This window comes from Halichoerus grypus, chromosome 1 (assembly GCF_964656455.1).
Source record: "Halichoerus grypus chromosome 1, mHalGry1.hap1.1, whole genome shotgun sequence".
NCBI lineage: Eukaryota > Metazoa > Chordata > Mammalia > Carnivora > Phocidae > Halichoerus > Halichoerus grypus.
In genome coordinates this window covers 202,165,967-202,183,589 of record NC_135712.1, presented here as the reverse complement: position 1 = coordinate 202,183,589, position 17,623 = coordinate 202,165,967, and the positions used below count along the sequence as shown (strand labels likewise).

Genomic DNA, 17,623 nt, shown 5'->3' with positions numbered 1-17,623 from the left:
ACAGGCTCTTGTTTCTTAGGGTCCACTTTCCAATCTTTGCTTCAAAATTGATACGTGACCGAGAACTTAGAAGACCATGTTGTTTCCTTATTACCAGGTCAACAGGGATTTTCTCCTAAAGCTCCAAAGGAGCCATGTTCATTAGTGAACACTGAGAAGTTGAAAGCACAACTCTTGCAAATTCAGACAGAGCTGAATAACTCAAAGCAAGAATATGAAGAATTCAAAGAACTAACGAGGTAAAGTGTAAATACACATTCATGCTTACCTATTTCAGCATCTTGTTTTAGCGTTTAACATTGACAATTTAATTGAGCATTTTACGTTAAATATTAATTCTCATATAGCAACTACCTTGTTTGGACAAGAAGAAAAAGCTCCTTAATATGTTTAATGAACTAGATGATACAGATGTTTTCACGGATACACCTGTATCTGTTTAGCAAATTTAAATCAACGGTGTTATGAATCAAATAGGATTTTTAGAAATTACAGGTTTGTTCTTTATGTTCCTTGTGTAACAAACAAAACAAAGATAAGCCACATTCATAGTATAACTAAGATTAATGCTATCCTAAAATATAAAGAAGTGTTTATTTTTTTAAATTTTTTAAAAGATTTATTTATTTTAGAGAGAAACAGAGCGCACATGGGGTTAAGGGGCACAAGGAGAGAGAGAATCCCAAGCACTCCCCGCTGAGCACGGAGCCCGATTCGGGGCTCGATCTCACGACTGAGATCATGACCTCAGCTGAAACCAAGAGTTGGACACTCAATTGACAGTCACCCAGGCACCCCAGAAAGTGTTTATTTTAAAAATAACATACCACGTGTGGTATCATCATGGACTATTAGGGCTTTTGAATTGGAGCTCTACCATTTATTAGTCAAATACTTTAAACTGTAGTTCGTTCTCATAGCCATATATTACCCACCTGTCAGTTGAGGGTAATAATCTGAGAATCTCTCAGATTTAGAGAGATAAATATCAAGTTATGTGAGAGTATAAACTGTACTCTACAAGTGTATGACATTACTTATTGCCTGAAATACTCAATTTTTAAATATCCCTTAGGAAAAAGCAGCTAGAATTGGAATCAGAGCTTCAGTCCTTGCAAAAAGCAAACCTTAATCTTGAAAACCTTTTGGAAGCAACAAAAGCCTACAAGCGGCAAGAAGTTTCTCAGCTGAATAAAATTCATGCTGAAACGCTTAAGGTAGGTGGTCTGAAGCAGTTCTTCAATCCTAAGTCAGTTTGATCTCATTTTGTTAATCATGGAGAGACTCTGCACAGATGATACCCAGATACGCTAGAATCCCTTGCAGGCAGTGACCCCCAGGGTGACTCTGGTCCTAGTGTTCTGATGTCTGCCTCCAGTGGCGGGGGTGGGGTGGGAAAGAAGGCAGTATTTGGAATCAGACCTGGGTGCAGATTTTAATCTGTCACTAGCCTTAGGCAGGATTTCCTAACTTCTGAGCCTCCTATTTATGGTCTCCAAATTGGGGATGAGGAGAATGTGATTGTAGGTTTTCTAGAGCATTTAGTGAGATAGTAGAGTGCCTGACACCTGGTGGAGCTCGGCAGCTGTTGCTGTAAAGTACCATGTGCTCCCAGCTTGTGGTGGAAGAATAGAAATCCTAAAGACAAGGACCATGGAAGGATCCAGGGTATCACTAGTGATAACGGGAGGGCTTTTTTCCATAAACAACCATTGCCCTCATAAAAGAAAAAAAATGTATGAACATCTGAGAATGAGGAGAGGAGGAGAACCCAAGGAAAGCCAAAGATTAAGAAGGTGGTGATGCTGATGCTCGTGATTGAGCTTTTTTGTATCAGATTCTCTGGAGGCTAAAAAATCTTTCCTTATACAGCTTAAACTTAAAAATAGATGTTTATCTCTAATGCTTATTTTTAGAAGTGATATTTTTGGTGTCACTTTTTAGGAAACTGCTTTTAGAAGAAATTTTATTCATTCATTTGAATAGGCAATTCACACGACTGGAATTTTTAAAGGTACAAAGAGTATCCAGTTACAAATCTCTCTCTGCTGTCCTTCCTGCTAACCAGCCACACCGCTTTTTGGAGGCAGTCACTGTCAGCAAGTCTTTTGGGGTTTTATTTTCCATCTTTTAACTTTTTTTTTTAATCCTAATTGAAATATAGTTGGCATACAATATTATTTTACTTTCAGGTGTACAACACAGTGATTCGACAATTCTATACATTATGTAGTGCTTACGCAATAGGTGTAGTCACCCTCTGTCACCATACAGAGTCATTGCAGTGTTATTGACTATAATCCCTATGCTATACATTACATCCCTGTGGCTTATTTATTTTCTAATTTGGGAGTTTGTACCTCTTAATCCCCTTCACCCATCTCGTCCATCCCTCACAGCCCCTTCCCCCTGGCAACCACCAGTTTGTTCTCTGTATTTATGAGTCTGTTTCTGGTTTGTTTTGTTTTGGTTTGGTTTTTTTCAGATTGTATATATAAGTGAAACCAGATAGTATTTGTCTTTTTCTGTCTGACTTATTTCAGGTAGCATGCTACCATCTGGGTCCATCCATGTTGTCACCAATGGCAAGACCTCATTCTTTTTTATGGCTGAGTAATATTCCAGTGTGTGTATGTCGGGGTCTGTCTGTGTATATACGTATATATACACACATACACACATCTGTATATAAATATATCACATCTTTATGCATTCATCTATTAATGGATACTTCAATTGCTTCTATATCTTGGCTATTGTAAAAAATGCTGCAAAAAACATAGGGGTGCATGTATCTTTTCAAATTAGTGTGTCCATTTTCTTTGGGTAAATACCCAGTAGTAGAATTTTGCTGGGCCATATTATAGTTCTATTTTAATTTTTTGAAGAACCTCCATACTGTTTTTCACAGTGGCTGTGCCATTTACATTCTCGCCAGCATTGCACGAGGGTTTCCTTTTCTCCACATCCTTTACCACATTTACTATCGCTTGTTTTTTTGGTACTGGCCATTCCGACAGGTATAAAGTGGTATCTCGTCATGGTTTTGATTTGCATTTCCCTGATGATGAGTGATGTTGAACATTTTTTCATGAGTCTGTTGGCCATCTGGATGTTTTCTTTGGAAAAATGTGTATTCGGGTCCTCTGCCCATTTTTAATGGGATTATTTGGGGGTTTTTGGTGTTGAATTGTATGAATTCTTTATATATTTTAGATACTAAACTCTTATTGGATATATCATTTGCAGATATCTTCTCCCATTCAGTAGGTTGCCTTTTTATTTTGTTGATGGTTTCCTTTGCTGTGCAGAAGCCTTTTACTTTGATGTAGTCCCACTTGTTTATACCTTTTTTTAAAATTTTACACAATGCCTATTACATACATCATTTTTTTTTTTTTTTTAAGATTTTATTTATTTGACAGAGAGAGACACAGCGAGAGAGGGAACACAAGCAGGGGGAGTGGGAAAGGGAGAAGCAGGCTTTCCGCCAAGCAGGGAGCCCGATGCGGGGCTCGATCCCAGGATCCCGGGACCATGACCCGAGCCGAAGGCAGGCGCTTAACGACTGAGCCACCCAGGCGCCCTACATACATCATTCTATACCTCGGTTTTTTGGTTTTTGTCTTTAAGGTTTGTCCCATGACTAAAGGGAAAAAAAAGAACTTGCCCTCCATTTTTTTTTTCCAAGATTTTATTTACTTATTTGTCAGAGAGAGTGCAAGCGCACAAGCAGAGGGAGAGGCAGACAGAGGGAGAGGGAGAAGTAGGCTTCCCGCTGAGCAGGGAGCCCAACAGGGGGCTCTATCCCAGGACCCTGGGATCATGACCTGAGCCAAAGGCAGACACTTAATCGACTGAGCCACCCAGGTGCCCCTACTTAGCAGTTTTGTACAGTAAATATGCAGAGACTGGGAAAATATGGAGTTATTTCATAGATTATTTTTTGTTGTGCTTTGGTTTTTTTGTTTTGTTTTTTAAAGTATTTTATTAATTTATTTGACAGATAGCTAGAGAGGGAACACAAACAGGGGGAATGGGAGAGGGCTTCCCACTGAGCAGGGAGCCCAATGCTGGGCTCGATCCCAGGACCGAAATCATGACCCGAGCCGAAGGCAGTCGCCTAACTGACTGAGCCACCCAGGCGCCCGAGTTGTGGTTTGTTTTTGTTTTTGTTTTTTTAAAGATTTTATTTATTTATTTGACAGAGAAAGACGCAGCGAGAGAGGGAACATAAGCAGGGGCAGAGGGAGAGGGAGAAGCAGGCTTCCCGCGGAGCAGGGAGCCCAACACGGGGCTCGATCCCAGGACCCTGGGATCATGACCTGAGCTAAAGACAGCCGCTTAACTGACTGAGCCACCCAGGTGCCCCTGTGCTTTGTTTTTAAAAGTAAATGGAATCATCCTACATATGTTATTCTGCAGTGGGCTTTTGTTAACTCTGGGAATGCCTTGGGTCTTCCCACATTAACTAGTACGTAGAGCTCTACCTGATTTTAAGTCTAGGCTTCCATGTTTTGGACAACCCATGGCTTGCTGAGGTGTTTGCCAGTGCAGGTGTTCTTTGGGTGGAGTCTGTGAAGGAGTGGTCTCTTCTGATGTCTCAGCATTGGGGTCATGCCTGCCAGATGTCTGCACCGTGTGCTTTCGCAGGAGGTGTGGGAGCACTCACTGCCTAGTGCCAGCCCCCGGAACTGCCTCTTTAATGTTTGACGGTCTGATGGGTGAGAAATGGTATCTTTTGAAGATTTTAATTCTCATTTCTGATGAGGTCACACATCTATGATCACTTTCCATCTGTGCATATCCTTTTCTATGAAAAAAAAAAAAGAGTCCATTTTCCTACTAGTTGTTTGTCTTCTGATTTGTAGTTTTTAACATGTTACTCTTTTATGTGTCATATATTACTGCCAGTGTATTCTGCAATCATGTTGCTTGTCTTTTATCTTTGTATGTGATACTTTTGTTATACAGAAGTTTTAAAATTTTGATATAGCCAGGTTTATTCATCTTTCACCTTTGTGACTTCTTTTATGTATTTTTTTTTTCTGGGTACAGTATATTTCATTGATGGTCCATGACAAGGTAGGGCTCCCCCAAGACCTTTCCCTTCTCAGGGGGCCTGGGGTGGAAATTGGGTAGAGGTTGGGAGATTCTCAGTGTGTTGGGGGATGAGTTGGGGCAAGGACTCCCCAGCAGCTGAAGGCCTCTCTTCCTCTTGCTCTCTCTGGGTCTAGCCAAATTCAATGTCATACCAGGAAACGAGCTTGACAAAGTGGTTATTGAGGGCAATGCTAGCCCCAGCATTAAAGATGGAAGAGTGGGTGTCACTGTTAAAGTCGCGGGGCATACCTGATCCTCAGTGGAGTCCAGGATGCCCTTGAGGGGCCCTCTGATGCCTGTATCACAGCCTTCTTGATGCCATTGTATTTGGCAGCTTTCTCCAGGCAGCAGGTGAGATCCATGACTGGTACGTTGGGAGTGGGGACACAGAAGGCCATGCCAGTGAGCTTCCCATTCAGCTCAGGGATGACCTTGCCTACAGCCTTGGCAGCGCCAGTGGAAGCAGGGATGATGTTCTGGGCAGCCCATCGGGCATCACGCCACAGCTTCCTGGAGGGGCTGTCCACAGTCGTCTTGGTGGCAGTGATGGCATGGACTGTGGTCATGAGTTCCTCCACCGTGCCGCAGTTGTCATGGATGACCTTGGCCAGAGGGGCCAAGCAGTTGGTGGTACAGGAGGCATTGCTGACAATCTTGGGGGAGCTGTCATACTTCTCATAGTTCATGCCCATCACAAACATGGGGGCATCAGCAGAAGGGGCAGAGATGATGACCCCCCATCCCCACCCTTCAAGTGAGCCCCAGGCTTCTCCATGGTGGTGAAGACCCAAGTGGACTCCACAACATACTCAGCACGAGCATCACCCCATTTGATGTTGGCAGGATCTCACTCCTGGATGATAGAGATGGGCTTTCCATTGATGAGAGGTTTCCTGTTCTCAGCCTTGACTGTGCGGTGGAATTTGCCGTGGGTGGAAGCATACTGGAACTTGTAGACCATGTAGTTGAGGTCAATGAAGAGGTCATTAATGGTGACAATATCCACTTTGCTGGAGTTAAAAGCAGCCCTGGTGACCAGGTGCCCAATACACCAAATCTGTTTACTGTGACCTTCGCCATCATGTCATTTTGTCTCGGGGGGGACATAGCTGGAACTGCATCAGAGATGCGGACTGTCTGTTGAATGGGGAGGAGCAGAGAGCCTCTTTTATGTATTTTTAAAGGCCCAGACAATCTCAAGATCTCAGTATGTTCTACTTCTTTCACTACTTTTATACTTTTCTTTTTACATTGAGATGTTTAATTCATCTGCCATTTTATTTTTGAATGGTATTACATAGGGATTTAACTTTGAATAGTCCTTTTTTTCCCTCACAATTTGAACTTTCCACATATAAATCACTCTTTTTCTATGTATTTTCTTCCAGTGTTCTATTTGACTATTCATATGCTAATCACTGTTTTAATGACTGTACCCTTACAATGTATTTTTATGTGGGTCAGGGAAGTTTTCCTAATTTGTTCTCTTTTTAATTGTCTTTCCTTGAACTTTTATTCTTTGTACGAAGTTTGGAATCAGCTTATCAAGTTTCAGTTTTAAAAATCTTACTAGAATTTTGCTTGAGACCTCATTGAATTGCTAGATTTGTTTCTACTTGGGCATTTCTCGGCTACCTCTTAAGGATACTCTTTCTTTTCTTTTGATGATTAGAATTTCAATTTTATCCTTTCTGTTCACACAATTACTAAATACTTTTGCTGTTTTGTTCACGTGTGCCAATGCTGTTTCATCATCACTTTTTGTTGCAGATTATCACTACGCCAACCAAGGCTTACCAACTTTGGTCTCGACCAGTACCAAAATTAAGCCCCGAAGTGGGGAGCTTTGGCCCTGTGGGCACTCAGAATTCCAGTGAGTTAGATGATAATATCTTGAATGAGCCAGTTCCACCTGAGATGAATGAACAAGCTTTTGAGGCCATTTCTGAAGAGCTTAGAATGGTGCAGGTAATGTTTGGTTTTAGAAAACATAAATAATTAGACATTCATTGAAAACAAACTTCCCTTACCATTTTAACTCTGTAATTTGTAGTGTTCAAACCTGTGTAATATTAAATTTGTATCTCTAAATAGGGGTGTGTGAAAGCCCTTGGCTTCAAAACCAGCCTGCTTTTGCTCTTATAGTTTGCTCTGCAGTATTTAGCAAGTCCCACTCTATAGTCTCCTTGGGCTTTGATTCTCTCATATGTGAAGAGACCAGTCTGCCACCAGCTTCAGGTTCCAGAACTGGTTGATATGGCACAGTACTGTATCTGCTAAAGAAAATTAAAATAATTGAAAGAATCTTATAGATCAAATTTCAGACAGTTTTTGGTATATTTGAAAGAACATGAGAAATGTGCTTCTCAGAATTCTGGTGACTTATTTATTTATTTTGGTGATTTATTTTTTTAAGGCGTTTTTCTGTTGTCTAGTAAAACTTAGAGTGAGCCAGACCACCCTCAAATTCCAAAACTTTGCCCTTTCCAAGGCCTGGAGGCCATTCTGGTGAAATCACTCACATGCAGCCCTGGGAAAGCTTCTTAGAAGTCTCAAGATGGCTCTATAATTGAACCCATTTAATTTTAATCACCTTTTCCCTTTGTGTTTCAAATTTTCCACTTTGATGGACCACAAGTATAATTCTAAGACGTGAGAAGTCATTAGTGTAGTCTTTTGAAATTGTTTTCTGGCTCCAAACTGGCCTTTGATATCTTTGTCCATGTGAGGTTTTGAATTTTATTTTTTGTTTTTCTAATGCAGAAGAAACAGTAGAATGTTTGAGAGTTCCATTAAAAAGAATTTTTGACAACTGAAGATTTTTTGTTGCTGCAGGAACAAATGAGTGCCCTTCAAGTGAAGTTGGATGAGGAAGAACATAAAAACCTAAAGCTTCAGCAGCACATTGACAAACTGGAACATCATTCCATACAAACGCAGGAGGTGAGACCAAGAGCGTGGCCCCAGAAAATGTATGAAACAGACCCTCAAAGCGAGAGTATTACAAGAAGAAAATGACTTCACAAAGCCTTTGTTAAGGCTAATTTGAGTTGTAGTCTTTTTTTTTTTTAAAGATTTTATTTTTTTTGACAGAGACAGCGAGAGAGGGAACACAAGCAGGGGCAGAGGGAGAGGGAGAAGCAGGCTTCCTGTGGAGCAGGGAGCCCGATGCGGGGCTCGATCCCAGGACTCTGGGATCATGACCTGAGCCGAAGGCAGACGCTTAACGACTGAGCCACCCAGGCGCCCCTTGAGTTGTATTCTTTATTGTGTTATTACTTCACATACTGCTCTGATAATGACACACACACCCCTAGCCTGAATTCTAGCTCACGTCGTCGGTAGTGCAAATAGGTCCCTTGCTGTTAGTTCGGAACAAGGCAAGACGGACGGCCCAGGTGCTTACAGTGATCCTTCCCTTTGTTGGTCATCCTACTGTAATTCATGGGAACAGCCAGTTTTCTTCTGTCAGAGACCTTAAACTAGATTTTTAAAACAGATGCAAGGTAATGATTTGGAGTGTATCTTAGCACACCAGTATTCCTTTTCCAGTAAATTTCTCTCTTTCTCAAAGCTTTTCTCATCAGAAAGAACTGATTGGACCAGACAGCAGCAAGAGCATCTCTCACAATTGAATGTCCTTGAAATGCAGCTTCGGGACACTCAGACTAAGAATGACTGTAAGTTTGAACAACTGGGAGCTTTGTGACCCGAATACTGTTAACTCAGTATCTTTTGACTCCTATGAATAAATCTTGCCCCTATGTTTTTGGTGGGTTGTTTTTTGTTTGTTTTTAATTAGATGACCAGATTTGAGTCTGCATGACAGTGGTTAAATAGTAGTCATATCTCATAAAGGGGAATTTGCAGCAGGACAGCTCACAAACAAGTGATTGAACTGTTGGCTGAAAGTTTTAATACTGCTTTGAAAATGAAGTGTCTTGAAGTCATAAGATGAATAATGTTTTGATAGTGACAAAATAGAGCATAAATTAGATATTTGTATATATCCGTAGAGGTGGGAGTTATCACTTGATTCCCAGTTTTTTCAGTGTATTTCTTCTTTCATCAAAGTGTTTGCAGCAGTTTATAATAAAGCTAAAACAGAAGACAGCCATTGTGTTTTCTTTGATCTAAAGAGCTACCTAATTTTACCTCCAGTTGGAGTATCCTTAGAAGATCAGAAGTGGTAAACCCATTTTGGAAAGTTCTGGTACATTACCAAGGAGTTTTCAATAAGTAAGATTAGGTCACTTAAAATATGCTAAGTCTCTTGATTTCTTTCCCTTATATTAAAAGTTTTCATGCATGTGCCACAGGAGAAATGTAGAACAGTCAAGTGACCTGCAAATCAGGGACAGAGGTTAACTCTTCCGCTTTTTGTAGAAATATATCCAAAATCCTAAGGGGGAGGAAGAAAATAATCTCCATCCTCCTAGGAACCAACCACTTGGTTGTTTAACGTCTTAACTTAAAATTGGTCTCTTCAACTTGTTTTGCTGTTTGTGTGAAGATACCCATCAAACTTATTTGCCTACTTTGTTAAAAAAAAAAAATCGCTGTAAAGGAACCTGTTGAGGATTTGTTTTGTTTGTTTTTTAGTTTTGAAAAGTGAGGTGCATGACCTGCGAGTCGTTCTTCATTCCGCAGACAAGGAGCTATCTTCCGTGAAACTGGAGTATAGTTCATTCAGAGAGAGTCAGGAGAAAGAACTGAGTAGCCTTTCTGATCGACACGCGCACGCACAGCTTCAGCTGGATAGTGTCAGGTAGCGTTGTTCTGTGGTGGTGTCCCGTTGCCTGTTGGCCTGCATCCCAGGCCTGCTCGCCATGCAGGTGCTATAAACCCAACCCAAACTAGTTAAACAAAAAGGTAAATTACTGGCTCACAACACTGGGGAGGCCTAGAGGTGATTTTGGTTTTAGGAACAAACTAGATTGAGTCTCAAAAGATACTGTCAGTGCACGTTCTCTTTGTCTCTGTCTGTCTCTATCTCTCCCTCTCTCAGTCCCTGCTCTGCTTCCCTCAGTATGTTGCCCTTACTCTGTCCTACTATTGAGGGCCTGCCTTTATGTGACAGGGAACAGATTGCCTCAGACAACTCCATATTTTGTCTCTTAGCATAACGACCCCTGCAATGAAATCCTTTGTCCCAGAAGCCATGTATCAATTCCAGGGAAAATCTGAATTGGTCTTGCTGGAGTCAGTCTGCTTACCTCTGGACCAGTCACTCATCAAAGGTTTGAGGTGGTGTAGGCCCAGCATACATGATGCGCCTTTTCCAGAAGGAAAGGTACACTCTTACTAGAAGAAAGGGCAGTGCAAGGCAGACCAAACCAGTAGCTATCACTGTTGTCTGCAGTGACTCGCCAGAGGCTGGTGGGAGTCAGTGCTAGTAACCTTGAAACAAAGGGATGACAGATGTAAGTTATTTTTACTGTTCTTTTTCTTGCTCATTTCAACCTTTTGTAAAACCATTTTGTGTTTTTGATGCCATCTCATGGATCCGTGGCAATAATTTAATAATGGACATCTGGCATGTGATACTGTGAGTGTGAGAGATGTGGCAAAGGTTTAAATCTGCAGTTTGTATGTGTTTTCTGCATATATAAGGAATTAAAATAGAGGAAGAAAATTTGAGATCTGCAGACCAAATCCATCCATAGATATGTTTTTGCTGGGCCTGCCCAGTGTGGTTTAAAAAAGTTTAGCATAGCAGTCTCAAAATTGAGAGCTTTCTTATAACAATCTGTCATTTAGCATCCTCTGAAAATCCCATCCCTGCCATGTGAATGACTCCTTTCCCGTAAGACAGGGGCGTGTGCACGCCCTCCACTGCCCCGCGCTCTTTCCCCAACACCAAGCCTCCGGCCAGTGGCCATTTGTCATCCCTGGTGCACTGTCCTTTTTTCTGACACGTGGCATTTTTTTTTTTTTTTTTTAAAGATTTTATTTATTTGATAGAGACAGCTAGAGAGGGAACACAAGCAGGGGGAGTGGGAGAGGGAGAAGCAGGCTCCTGGGAGCCCATTGTGGGGCTCCATCCCAGGACCCTGGGATCATGACCTGAGCCGAAGGCAGACGCTTAACGACTGAGCCACCCAGGTGCCCCTACGTGGCATTTGTTTTTAACATCTGAATCCGTGACTCTCATCTTGGCTCTGTCGTAAAATAATTTTGTGTGATTTTTTTTTTTTTAAAGGTCACTCCACTAATCTCACTGGATTTTCATTTCCTCGTGTTTATATGTCAGTTGAACTAGATCTAAAATGTTAAGAATCCACTGTATTTGACTGTGTACTTAAATTCTGTCTTAAAAATCACGCACATTGCCACGCTGTTTAAATTAGATATAACTTAATTTTTCTCGATGTCTCAGGTTTAACACTTGAGTGCATCACTCTGTGGGTTGCTTGTACTCTGTGGCTCTCCAGGCATTGAGAAGGCCCCTGCATGAAATAGCACAATACCACTGTGTGTTTCTTGAATCATTTGGCTGCTTTATATATACAGTTTGTATCGTAAATACACACATCCCCCCTCCCTCCCATCTATTGTCTGTATGTCTGTCTTTAGCAACTGATTTATACCACTTTGTAATTTGCTGCTTCTGCCCTGCTTTCAGTTAGTAAAGCAGATAGATCCCCGTCTAATGACCTGTGTGTAAGCTGGGGCATCTGTTTTGGATGGTGCAGAGTCACGTTCATTGTTTACAAGTTCTTGGCTGAGCTCTGGATGTTTGGGTGTGTCACAGCATGTGCGGAGAGGAACGAGGGAATGAGAACTTAGAAAGCAGGAAATAATAATCATATGAATTAAGAGATAGTTCTGTCTGAGGGAGTTTACTCTCTTGCTCAAATCAAAGCCACATTTGCCATCTTAAAACCTTCCTAGAGTTGAGAGAATATGTGATGAATGGATAGAGGTGAGCTATCAACAAAACTGACTTAATGGCCAGTCCCCAGCTTACATGAGTGAGGGTTAGGTCCGGAACCCCCTAAAATGAATCCATGACCCCACACCGCCCACCAGTTACACCTGTCCGCTTGAGGCCGCGGGAGGAGGAGTGAGGGGGTAGACGGCTACAGGCTACCATGCCCACCCCGTCTCCTCCGTCCCCATCACACTGCTCTGTGGTCCAGTGTGTCTTACGTGTCTGTGTCCTGTGCACATTCCACACAAGTTCATGAGGAGCTTTACATCCGTCAAGGCTTCTGTCAGTTGGGAGTGGTCTGTCGATGGGAGAACTGGAACTGCCGATAATCTGAGGAGCAGAACTACATTTAATGTTTATATTTACCGTTGTAAAAATGTTTTCCTGATAAAGATTAGAAAAGGAAAAGCTTCTTGAGAGCAAAGCCTGCCTACAGGATTCCTATGACAACTTACAAGAAGTAATGAAGTTTGAAATTGACCAACTTTCAAAAAACCTCCAAAACTGCAAAAAAGAAAATGAAACTCTGAAATCTGATCTGAATGTAAGTTAAGAAGGGTATTGGTAATTGGTCCTTTTGTCCTGGATGTGTGATTGTTCCCTGGGGCACAGGGCAAGGCCCGTTCTTACTTCCTGTTCTGGCCCATCGTGCCTGCCAGCGTAGAAGGTACTTGATGTGATTGTTGACTACACGTTGCTAGTAACAATTACTTAAAATCTGATATGACGTTGTCTTTTAGAATTTGGTGGAGCTTTTTGAGGCAGAAAAAGAACGCAATAACAAATTATTATTACAATTTGAAGAAGATAAAGAGAACAGTTCTAAGTGAGTGTTATTTATCTTTTCCGTTAGTTGACTAGAATATCATTTATTACCACATTAACTTGAGTGATTTTTTTTTTTATTGCTGAAACCCTGTAAAGTTATTTTTTAAAGCATTCTAAAATGAATATCAGATTCTTTTGTGTAAGAGGGTATATAGAGAAATTTATTTGATAAGCTGTGGTACTTACGAAACGAATAGCAGTTGGCGGTGATCAGAACTTAGGGCCTTCTCTAAATAAATCAGAGTAATTTTATAACGAAATGGAGGGGGAATGGGGGGACTGATTTTTATTTCTGTCTCTGCTCTTCTTTTTCTAGCTGTTCTATTTCTCTCTTGGTCTCTTAATATGAATGCCATTGTCTTTCTTCCCACTCTCTCCGAGTTCTTTCCCTTGGTGATCTCGGTCAGTCTGTTGGCCTCAGCCAACAGGATGATCATTACTCGAATGAGAAGAAATTGCATTTGCTTATTCAACAGATACTAAAAACAGAGTTTTTAGTATGACTCAGATTCTCCTCTAGGCCTCGGGATACAGGGGTTTATACATCTAGTGGGCATACATCCTAGTTGGGAAAAAGTTAACATCTAGTCATTTGTTCATATACTAGGTGATATCCAACAAGCCAGGCACTATTCTGGTAAATGCCAAAACATTTATTTAGAGGTAAGACAGTGAACAAAATATCCCTGACCCATGAGTTTCACATTCTAGCATAGAGAGATAGGTAATAAACAAGTGCTTATGTCAGCAAGTCCTAAGTGCTCTGAAGAAAAAGAAACTCGTAGCACAAAGATGGGATCTCCTTTAATAGTTGTTGAAGAAACAGGTAGACCCCTGACTCCTGCTGGAACGCAACGCCTACCACCAAGTGTGTGCTGCACAGAGTTCCCTAGTAGTTCATTGAATCTCTTCTCTACAGACACACTCAGTTCCTGTTTCCCTTGGAGGAAGTCATGAGTAAAAAACATCATTCTTTTCTTCCAGAGAAATCTTAGAAGTTCTTGAGGTCGTACGTCAGGAGAAACAGAAAGAGGTGGCCAAGTGTGAGCAGCAGGTGAGTGACCTGTGCTCTAATTCTAGCATTTGAGGTCTGTAACTTCTGTTCCTGGTGTCGGAAGAGGTGTATTAGAAACATGGTTTCAGCTCTCAGGTGTCAAAAATTGGTAATAAAAAGTAGGACTTGTTGGTTGGTTGTATTATTTTTGAACTCTTGTTTTTCTAACTCCTAGATGGCTATAATCATACTTTGTTGGAGGTCCCCTGGAGGAAACCAACAAAATCATCCCCTTTTAACCCAGCTTCTCCTTTTCAAGTGTTATCCTAGTGAGCACTGTATAATGTGAAAAGCAGATTTCATCTCCTTTTTTTTTCTCTATGTGTGTGTGGTTAACTTTGTGATTTAATTCTTTTTCTAAAAATACTTCTTTTTTCCATAGATGGCAAAAGTACAGAAACTGGAAGAGAGTTTATGTGCTACAGAAAAACTAATCCGTTCTCTGGAGAAGTCTAGAGATGCTGACAAGGTTGGTAGAGGCCGAAGGTGCATCCCTCTGCCTTGTCTTTATAAGTGATGCTTTAACGTTCCAGTCTCCTTCCCCCGGGGTGACTGGTAGCTAGCATTTTCATAGACACTTAGGCCTTGTTCATCTTCCGAGGTTGCCAGAAAAGAAGGTCTTCTATTTAAGCTAATTCTCCATGGAACTGCAAGAGCAAACCATTCTGTCACTTCTTATGGCACTGTGTCTGAAACACATCCTGCCCCTTCTAACTAGGATGCTGTTAGTAGGACCTTTTCTTGTTGGCTCTGAGTCCCGTAATACAAACTGTCAAATCCCTGCTGTTGACTTTCACCAAAATAGTAAATGAAATATGTATGTCCAAGTATAAAATTAGGTATAAATTCCTTATATGCCTGCCTCTAATTCATTCAGAAAAACCAAAGCAAATGACTCAGTAAAATAGTATAAAGCCGGGCGCCTGGGTGGCTCAGTTGTTGAGCGTCTGCCTTCGGCTCAGGTCATGATCCCAGGGTCCTGGGATCGAGCCCCGCATCGGGCTCCCTGCTCAGCGGGAAGCCTGCTTCTCCCTCTCCCACTCCCCCTGCTGTGTTCCCTCTCTCGCTGTCTCTGTCTGTCAAATAAATAAATAAAATCTTAAAAAAAAAAAATAGTATAAAGGCATTAAAATATAAATTGATAATAATGTAAGGTGATATTTTGGTAAAATAAAATTGACTTCTCTTATTGTCATTAGGAAAGACTATTTGTTGTTTTAAAAATGATCTCCTCCTTAATGTCATTGGGTATGAAGATACTGTTTCTGTCCTCGTCAGGAAGTTGTAGCTGACCTCATGAGCCAGGTCCAGGAGCTGAGAACAGCGGTCTGTGAGAAAACAGAAACCATAGACACCCTGAACCAAGAACTGAAGGATATAAGTGTAAGTTCTGTCACCGACGAGATACCACACTTCACAGATTCCTCAAGAGTTTAACAAATGCTCCACCAGAAAACAGATTTCTGTGGTCAACTCGGTTCAGAAATACTAGGTAAAGTTCCACAGGTTTCTGGCTTTGCAGCACTTGCTGAGCCTTTACTCTGTCCCCGTGCAGCGTGTGCGTCTGGGGGCAGCGTAGGCTGCGGCCCTGCTCCGACTGCCCCAGCCCGGGAGCAGTGTTCTGTGTGTACCGGGCGGGATCGCTGATCAGAAACAGACTGGCCGTGGTCTGTGATAGTTAAGGGTATGTGGTGTTCCTTAACTGCTTCAAGAAAAAACAATGACACATTTTGGTTAAGTTCAGAAACATTCATATATAGTGAATTTTTCCCACTGTTGGACTTTCTTATCTCCTCAAGTAACTGCTTTCCTCAAGTAACTACTTTCCCTTGCACATATCTCAGTGGAGTGTTGGTGCTTCCTCCTCACCTCGGGTCAAGGTGAAGGTTTTTGTTCACGTTCCTCATTCCTCTGCTACAAAGGGAGCTTGCTGTTCTCCACATTTGTTTGCTAATGGCAGTCTCCTGATAAAGGTGTGATAATAAGATGGGGCGCCGGGCTGGCTTAGTCAGTGGAATGTGCGACTCTTGATCTCGGGGTCGTGAGTTCAAGCCCCACACTGGGTGTAGAGATGATCAAAAACCTGGGTGTGTTTTCACTGGTATCTGTGGGACTTTCTGATATCTCCTCACCTTTCGGGCACTTACCCTTCCGTTCCTTCATCCAACTAGTACTTATTGATTTGTGGTAATCTCATCATCACCTTGGAGCTCTGACAGTTTCTTGTTACTTTAATCTAAAAATAAGCAGAGTAGGGGCGCCTGGGTGGCTCAGTCGGTTAAGCATCTGCCTTCGGCTCAGGTGATGATCTCAGGGTTCTGGGATCGAGCCCCGAGTCAGGCTCCCTGCTCGGAGGGGAGTCTGTCCCTCTCCCTCAGCTCCTCCCCCTGCTTTGCTCCTTCTGTCTCTCAAATAAATAAATAAAATCTTAAAAATATATATATAAACACAGTAAAACAGATAGCTCTTGTAGCATAACTTTCTTTTTTGCAGTGCAAATACAACTCTGCTTTGGCTGACAAGGACGAGTGCAAAGTGTTGATTAAGAAACAGGAAGTGGAGATTCTGGATCTGAAAGAAGCCCTTAGACTGAGAATACTCTCCGAGGACATAGAGGTAGATGTTAACACATTCTGACTCTTTTTGCTTTTTCCCTTGTCAACGTCTATATGTGCATGTGTGTGGGGAGGTTATTAATAAAGAAATAGAGGGCTTCCTACAGGAATAAGTCATAATTAGAGCAATTTTCCCTAGGGTTAGGCCATTAATAGGTAACATTAAAATTGTTATATTTTATCCAGTTGGTTGATTTTCATTTGTTTGTGCTAACACTGGTAAGTTCCTGGAACTGACCGTCTTCCCGAAGTGGAGCAGAGTGGAAGCTGTGTTTACTCGGTAGGGTGGCAGCAACAGGGAGCAAAGAGAGAGCTGGGTCACAGGTTAACCTCAGGCTTGCCTCTTGTGTTTTAGCTAAAGTGGGTTTTAATTTTTGTTGTTGGTATAAATTTATCTTTTTTAATACTAAGCCATACCATCACATGGTTCAAAATTCAAATTATATAAAGCAGTATACATTCCCTCGAGTATTCCTTCCAGAGATATTTTAGGCAAGTCTCATATACATTTAGTTTTTCTTTTTTTCCACACAGATGGTAACCCACTGAGTATACTGCTCTGTGGTTGCTTTAGAAATAAAGTTTTCTTGGGGCACCTGGGTGCTCAGTTGGTTAGGCTTCTCTGCCGTCAGCTCAGGTCATGATCCCAGGGTCCTGGGATCGAGCCCCACATCGGGCTCCTTGCCCAGCAGGGAGTCTGCTTCTCCCTCTATCCCTCCCCCTGCTTGTGCTCTCTCTCTCTGACAAATAAATAAAATCTTAAAAAAAAAAAAAGAAAACAGAAAGTTTTCTTGCTAAACTATGCTACCCATGAAACAAACTCAACAAATGTCTGTTGAGCCCACCTACCCTACATCCTTGCCTGGCTGGCATTTGGGAACGGAGGAATGATTGAAACACTGTTACTTACCTCAAAATATGCCATCTAGCTTAAGAGTTAGATGTATTTAGATGTAATCCATGACCTGGGAGCACAGGAAGGGGAGGAGGGGAGTGATTATGCTTGGAGAATTCCAGAGCTCTCCCCAGAGGAGATCAGATTTGTATAAGACTTCTCTGGGGGAGGGAAGCTTGGCAGCTGTGGGTGTT

At 41.8% G+C, this 17,623-nt stretch overlaps 1 protein-coding gene and 1 pseudogene across 1 annotated transcript in view; one reads left to right on the top strand and one right to left on the bottom strand.

The window, feature by feature from the left end:
- Positions 1-17,623, top strand: part of KIF15 (kinesin family member 15) — a 68,262-nt gene that overhangs the window by 36,459 nt on the left and 14,180 nt on the right. Inside the window, exons 15-26 of the mRNA XM_036095870.2 lie at positions 98-239; positions 1,076-1,217; positions 6,874-7,071; positions 7,939-8,046; positions 8,678-8,783; positions 9,706-9,871; positions 12,431-12,581; positions 12,778-12,863; positions 13,850-13,919; positions 14,302-14,388; positions 15,198-15,302; positions 16,413-16,535. Coding sequence (XP_035951763.1) covers positions 98-239; positions 1,076-1,217; positions 6,874-7,071; positions 7,939-8,046; positions 8,678-8,783; positions 9,706-9,871; positions 12,431-12,581; positions 12,778-12,863; positions 13,850-13,919; positions 14,302-14,388; positions 15,198-15,302; positions 16,413-16,535 — 1,484 coding nt within the window. The remainder of the gene's footprint in view (positions 1-97; positions 240-1,075; positions 1,218-6,873; positions 7,072-7,938; positions 8,047-8,677; positions 8,784-9,705; positions 9,872-12,430; positions 12,582-12,777; positions 12,864-13,849; positions 13,920-14,301; positions 14,389-15,197; positions 15,303-16,412; positions 16,536-17,623) is intronic.
- On the bottom strand, positions 5,234-6,157 carry LOC118538074 (glyceraldehyde-3-phosphate dehydrogenase pseudogene; annotated as a pseudogene).